The sequence below is a fragment of the Lytechinus pictus genome, chromosome 2 (assembly GCF_037042905.1).
Source record: "Lytechinus pictus isolate F3 Inbred chromosome 2, Lp3.0, whole genome shotgun sequence".
NCBI classification, from domain to species: domain Eukaryota; kingdom Metazoa; phylum Echinodermata; class Echinoidea; order Temnopleuroida; family Toxopneustidae; genus Lytechinus; species Lytechinus pictus.
This window is the reverse complement of record NC_087246.1, coordinates 70,233,067-70,240,793: the sequence shown is the minus strand read 5'-3', so window position 1 is coordinate 70,240,793 and position 7,727 is coordinate 70,233,067. Positions and strand designations below refer to the sequence as shown.

General features: G+C 34.5%; 1 protein-coding gene across 1 annotated transcript; it reads right to left on the bottom strand.

Moving 5' to 3' along the window:
- Window positions 1-239: 239 nt before the first annotated feature.
- Window positions 240-7,216, bottom strand: LOC129253717 (uncharacterized). Its single transcript, XM_054892138.2, has 2 exons — window positions 7,051-7,216; window positions 240-5,270 (listed from the first exon to the last, which is right to left on the bottom strand). Exons 1-2 carry the CDS (start codon window positions 7,127-7,129, stop codon window positions 4,939-4,941), a joined length of 411 nt encoding a protein of 136 aa, XP_054748113.1. The 5' UTR covers window positions 7,130-7,216; the 3' UTR covers window positions 240-4,938.
- Between the last annotated feature and the right edge of the window lie 511 nt (window positions 7,217-7,727).

Here is a 7,727-nt window from a genome sequence, read left to right as displayed (position 1 = left end):
TTATCACTCTGAATATACTTTAATCTTGGAGAAATCCCTGCAAAAGCTCTTGGAATTCTGAACAATCATACTTATGTATTGATAATTTTTTTTGGGAATATCATAAGGGTGAATTAAAAAAATTGTAATGAGTCCTTTGGGTCTAATTTCCAGTTATGCTTTATCAATTTCATCTCATTATACTTGTTCTAAACCCACTCAGTCTAGGCATTTGTGAAAACAAAGAATTATAAGTCTGGTTATAACTTTAAATACATTTATTAAATTCAGAATATATGTACAGATAATTATTAAAAAAACATTTCACATAATGTAAACATGAATAGTCCCAACTGAATCCCTACACCACATGTAACCCTGTCACTATTAAATTCATATTTTCAGGCTTTAAAATTAATTCCCCTTCTCAAAAATTATTCAACATTTGCAATAGTGGCATTTGATTCCTAATCTTGCCAAATCTGATATCAGATATGGAAGGATTAGATCGTAACCAATTTGCCTATAATTAAAAAAAATCAAAGCAGAAAATCCCAAATGAGGTGATTTTGTTTGCCCCAGAATACATGAATACTTTGAGCTTGTGGTTAGGAATTCTGTAGTACTTTGGATTCATGATTTTAAACTTTTATAGACACAGCTACCAAATCTGCATATCCCTCACTTGCCTTATATATTGCCCAATTTACATGAATAGTTGTTTTATGGTAAATAAACTTTCTTTGTTGTTACAGCATTTTATTCTGTAGCTTTGTGGAGATGGATAGTGCCTACTTTCTCAAATTACTAACCACAAAGTCAATAAATCTCCTGTCTTTACATAATGTGTAATTATGACAATACACATGGACATACCAAGTAAGGGTATACTGTACATGCACCAGGGACTTCACTTTATTTAAAGCGCCAAAACCAATCTAAAAGTGAAACAAACTATATAAGCACAATAAACAGCTTGCCTACTGAATATTTTGCTTATATAAACTCATATTAGTTTATTATAAAAGGCTTTATTTGATCGCATACATGTAGTTAGTCAGGTGGGTTGTGATTACATAGTTATGAACATCATTTTTTTTTTTTTTTTTTTTTTTTTACAGTTCACAGGAATATGGCACTAACAATGTCTTTGCTTAGATGGATAACAAAGACTTGCAGTTTATGTTCATAATTTGGTGATTACGTTGTTTGGCTCTATCCGGCCCAGATTATCACGAAAAACTGTTATATACTATCTGAATACAAGCTACACCAAATAAGCAGGAAATAAAACCTGACAATATCTAGTCCAGAGTTGCAGGTTTTTAAATTTGAGCATGCAGGAAAAGCCATCTATGATATGAGGTAGGTAAACAAATATTTTAGGGGTTATCTTGAATTGCCACATTGGGGAGATTGCTGAATTCATTTCAAGGGCTAGCTTTTTTTTTTCTCAAGCAATTATGCTGTAAAAGCATTTATCTCATTATTCTATTGTATGTAGAAACAGTAGAATACTGATTTTCTGAAGGTTGAATATTTGTGGGAGATCTTGGGGCAACTTTAAAAAAGATGGTTGCCCTAAAGCATTCCATTTTACAAATTTTAAGGGCTATTGTCATCAGGGAGAAATGACCCATTACTGTCATGTATTTCCTATGCTGTTCTCAAATAGTAGTAGAGTAAAAATAATAGATATCTGGAAAGCACAAAAACACAGTTTTTCTTCATACAAAACTTTGGATTTACATTGCTTCTGACACAGAATGTCAGAGGTGATACAAGTGAAAAGCACAACAGAGCCTACTTTCAAAGCCTTATAATTATCCTCAAGCAAACTACTCAGCTGGCAAGCAATGAAAATTAATAAACCTTGCTTTGCTATTTTGTGAAGCTCATAAGTTTTCAATTTACTTTTGGGTCAGGGTCTTTGAAATGTATCAGAAAGTATGATTTTCTAATCTAGAAAGGCACTTTGGTACACAAAAATTATGGCCAGAACTGTGTTGAAAAGTAGAAATTAATTAAATCAGAAAATAGCATTATAAATGGACATACCAACCTTTTCAACATGCACTTATCAGGGTCAATTGCATGAATGAACAGAATGTTAGAACAAAATGAAATACAAAATAGAACCAAAAAAGACAAAGGACACTAAACGTGGAGCTGTGATCAGCTGCCAAGATAATGAAATTAGGCTTTAAACAGCTGTTAATTTAAGCATTACCAACTTACATGACACAAGGGTAGGGCGGCACAGAATATGGTCCATTGTCATTTTTCGGTTATTGTTTTGTTTTGGCATTCTGTTCAAGCGATTTTACTCCGATCAATGCATAATGAAAAGTTTCAGTATGTCTGGGTTTAAAATAGAAATTATGTGTATTGAGTGAAAAGTGATGGTGTCCCTGGTGCTTACATGTAGTTTTGAAATACATTTTATGAAAAAAAACATCAACAAAAAAATGTGGTTTTTCATTTTCTCTGAAAAGGTTGCATATTATGGTGTAGCAGGAAACTGACAATTCATTGCAAGTCAAAACATTGGCTTCAAAATCAATTAGGTCTTACAATCATTTGCATAATTTGCGACCAATATGTCTGTTGCAACCAAAGGTATAAAAATTTTATTTTCGATGGCTACAATTGTTCTTTCTAAAATTTGGTAATGAAAGTTGAAACCGTTGTAACTTGCCATCAATTGCAAATAAATTGATACCTCTCCTCTCATTTTTTCAAACTTTAACCTTTATGTAAAAGTTTCTCTGATTTTTTTTTTTTTAACAAACAGTTCATAAAAGCAATGAAAGACTAAAATAGGCAAGTAAGAATACATATGACACTTAAATATTCAGCTTTCTTCAGCCTAAAGTATCTTCACTCTAATATACATGTATTCCTGGCTCAATGCTGGCATCAGTATTGTTTAAACCAAAACCAACAATAAGTTGCAGAAAATGAATTATGGGATTTCCATAAAACTTGTAAAAAGCACATCCTAAGTTTTACAATGATGTAACAAACCAGTCAAACGTGATCAACAGTAACACATATAAGTGCTTGTTAAATAGAAGGAATTCAGTGAGAAATTTAAAGAATAACGAGAAAACAAGGTGGAAGTTTGGAGTTCACTCAAGTATGAGGTGTGAACAATGAAATCTTGGTGAAACTGTCAAGTGGTCTGGAATATTAGGTACATGTAGTGTCAAACAATCTCTGGGATCTGTTTCATGACAAGATTCTTGACCATTCTTCCTAGATACAAAGATGGCCCGGTGACAAATTAACACTTTCCATTTCATGAGGGCATTTTTTTCACTCATATCCACAACATTTTGTGATAGAGATAGTACATGTATCTAGCCTTTAAAATGTGCCCTGAACATTTCATCACGGAATGATGATTTTTCATAAATTATATGAGATCAAATAAAAAAATTTTCTTACAATTTTAAGAGTTGATGTAGAAGGTTAATTTATGAGGCTATAACATTCCTGGATAACTAATTGTTGGTTGGGGTGGCTGGTCATAAATTGAACCTCCTTCTTCACACAAACACTGAATTTGAAACAATATTAAATAACCAAATTATTAGTAAAACTTAAGATGCAGTTTTCATAACTTATCTTAAATTGGAGGTCAGAATTAGTTCCAGAGGTAAGCAGTCATGAGTGCACATATATATCAGTAAATGAATTTTCCACAAGAAGTGAAGTTAGTTAGATGATATACATTGACTTATTGTTCAGGCATGAATTATTTGTTAATAGTTTTTGTTGTTCTGCTCTGAAGCGCCTTGAGCATTCAATCAAGAGGGAAAGTGCGCTATACTAATCTCATGTATTATTATTATTATTATTATTATCAATATGTGTTGTTCGATCAAAACTGATTTTACAGACTTCCACTACATCACAATCAATTACATGTTAAATGTAAAGAAATGATGTTGAATTTGTATTAAAACATGACACTGAGTGCATAACTTTTATAAGTCTATTCTACATGGATAGTACAAATGCATGCTAAAACTTGGTGGCTTTTTTTTTAATAAATCAATTCTAAAGTTAAAAAAAAACACCTAATCTTATATAACTTCAAGGACTCAAGTAACTTATCTAAATTTTAAAACTGTTCAGTCTTTATTGTCCATGAAAGGAATTTTATAAATATGCAGTTTATACTGTCTGTATTGGTAGAAAAGTGCTAAAAGGAAACTTAATGAAAAGCCTAATAACTTGTCACCCTTTTAGGGAAAAGTTTGTTCCCCCCCATCCGAAATTGAAGATTAGATAACTAAGAAGCATGATGTACTTTACATAAAACTTTCCCAATTATATGAAGTTCATGCGACCAGAGTTTTGTGAAACTTTGGTGGTTTTTCTTCCTAATACTAGTCATGAGCTTTGATTGTCATTAGATATGAAATATAAAGGAAAAAAAATCCACTATTGAAAACAATCTTCATCACCCATATAGCTGATGTGATACAGTGAAGAAAGACTTTCCCTACATTGATGATTTCTATGTTTAATGCCCATAGATTTTTTTCATTATTTCAACTGCATAATAATTTCACCGGGTGAAAAGGTTTGCACACAACAAGGATGTTTTCAGAAAAGTAGCAAACTATAAATTAGTGGTGATTTTTTTTTTTACCTGATCGCTAATAAAATATGAATGCTTGTAAGCATTAAGCAAGCAACCAGTGGACCAACAGCCTAAGGTCCTCTCTGAGGGGTCTGGTAACAAGGGTAAATGCCTTAACAAAGGGCACTAGTGCAGCAAGTGGGATACAAACCCTGGTCACCAGTATCCAAAACCTCCGCTCTACTGACTGAGCTATTGCGCCTCCATTTGAAATGCTCTAAAAGTGATTTCCAGCTCAAAGTCATTTGTGAGCCATCATAAGAGGAACTATATTGCGTTGAATATGTTCGGCAAATTTTTATCATTTATTCTTTCTTGATCGGTATCACCACTTCATCCACTTCAATAGGATTCTCATGCGACCCTGGAGAGTTCTGTCCAGGAGGAGCACTAGGGTTTCCAGCTGGAGGTGGCATGGGGTTGCTTGGGGCATAGGGGGGCGGTGGAGCTGAGGACGTTGGGGTCTTTCCTGTGGTACCGGCACCTTTCTTGGCATTGCTCCAAAAGGATTTGAAGATTGGGATCTTGTGACGGTAGTGACAGACAAAAATCAGAGCTGTGCAGCAGGTCAGGAGAAAAAGGGCAGGAATGACAATAAAAATACTCAGTGCAATGATGGCTGTCTTTTCAGATGTAGCTGAAAGCAAAAAGTGAAGGAAAAAATGACATGTTAATAAAATCATCATGTTCGACAAGACATGTAGGCTAAATTCATTATGTAATCTTTCAATAGTTTGAACTTAGCAATGTTTTCTGGTAGGCCTACATATAGGAAAATATTCATTCCATTTCAACTGTTGCTGTTACTTGAAGGATTTGACAACATCAGTTAACCATCTTGCATTTGTTGAACTTTTTGGTTTCTCCTCCTACACAGACGACTAGCCATCTAACACACTGTGAGGGATTTATGCCCCAAAGGCTCAGGAAAATTTTTCATGATTTGTTGTTTTTGGGGGTTTTTTTAGAGAAAAATTACACCGGGTTGGTGTTGAATACTAGATTCTGATTATTTTCTTAACTTCAATCATTCATACATATATATATTTTCATGAGAAATGTTACAGTTGTATTTAATTGTAAAAATCAATGATTAATTTTGGGGTATAGGTACTCTGTACAGAGTGGAAGAATGACTTCAGTCATTTGAGGAGCAGTGAAAATATAAGCAAGTGAATTTTTCATGAAAAAATGGACTGTCTCCATTTGCATGGACGTCCATTAAAAATTCAAATCAAATCGAGCGTTTTGGCCGAGTTAATTGCACCCGTCTGCTGGGCCTGGTAATACATCCTTAGACTACAACAGCTCAGGAATACTAGACCTATTCCATAAGTTGCAGATTCTCAATGGAAAAAGTTCTTACGTGTATCCTTATAAGCTCTAATCTTGAAAAGCTTGTGCGCATGTAGACAGCTGGCAGCCGTCTTTTTCGAGGAGTTTTTAAACATTATCTTATTTTTTCATTGAACTCCTTGTACACAGATGGCTTGCGAAGGTGTAACCCAGGGAGCCCAGGAGTTGACCGTGCAAAACAAAGGAGACACTGGGGCAGATTGGGGTCTCAATAGTAATCTTAATAAAATGTGGAAACAGAAATTATGCACTTACCACGATTATATGGATGAAGGTCTATCGTGACACACAAATCCTGACATCGAGGCACAGACTGGAACCTCAAAAAACCGAAAAGTTCTGTTTGCGATACCTCTCCTTCTTTCAAAATTCAAAACGAAATGGGCGATCGAGACCAAGGCTATATTTTGTTTTTTGAGGTTCAGTCTGTGCCTCGATGTCAGGATTTGTGTGTCACGATAGACCTTTATCCATGTAATCGTGGTAAGTGCATAATTTCTGTTTCCAAGTTTTATTAAGATTACTATTGAGACCCAATCTACCCCAGTCCCATGTCTCCCTGGATTAGCGAAGGTGCAGCCGCCATAGGGGGTTTGCAATACAATTTTTTTTTAAATCCTGGCGGGGATCTTTGATTTTTTTAGCTAATAAAAAACGTTTAGATAAAAAGTACTGTTAAGCCAAATAAAACTTCTTCAATCTCTCAGATTACATATTATCAATCAGTAATAAACAATGGTAAAGTTAAATATACCAGTACAGTACCAGTTTCTGATGTTTCTCAGTCAGAGTCAGAAACATCACACAAAAAATCGCACATGGGACCGAGTCAAGAGTGTAGTAACTAGAAAAAAAATTATAGAAAGGATGAAAATATGAATAATAGAATGTGAATAGTTAGGTCAGAAAAATGTCGTTGGAAGACACGTACATCCACGCTAACTTAGTGTAAAAAGAGAGTAGCGCAACGTGCGTGGAATGACTTTTAATAGTTTTATTGAAGTTGTTTCAGATCGGGAACAACTCAGAGACAGAGCTGATCAACAAAAATCTCTTCTTACCCTCTGCAGACTTCACAACGCCAACGGCAAGAAGCACCCCAATAACTGGAAAAGGTGACATTTTTCTAAACATTAACATCTTCACGACTCACGAAGTATTGTTAAATCATGTAAATGAATGTCGGCAAACAAAAAGAAGATGAAATTTAAACGACGGGTGGGCGCGGTCGAGGTCGGTCGTGCTGTATGTAAACAAAAACCATATCCAAATAGTGTCACGTGATTAGCTACGTAAGCTTTGTCACCTGACTGTAGAAACTTCAAAGGCGCAAAGTTCAAGTTCCGAAATGACTGTGTAAAGCAGCTTCATCTTTTTTTCTCTTATTCTCTCTTCCCCTCCCCTCACATTTTTATCTTCTCTTTTAATTCTTAATGAGCAGTTTTGTTGTTTGTTTTGTCTGTTCTGGTCTTTTGGATTGTTTTCTGTAGTGTTTTTTTTTTGGTGTGCTTTTTTTGTTTCTCTGTCCTGTTTTGTCCTGTCTTATTGTCCTCCTATTTTTCCTCTGTTGTTAATCATTCCGTCTTGTCTTGTCTAATTTGTCTTATGTACAATATCTGAATTGATGTCTTGTATATATTTCTTGTATACCGGGTATGAATATATTGTCATATGACTGTATTAATTTTTATATAGTGCATAAACTTACGAAGCTTGACCCCATTAATATTCTTCAATT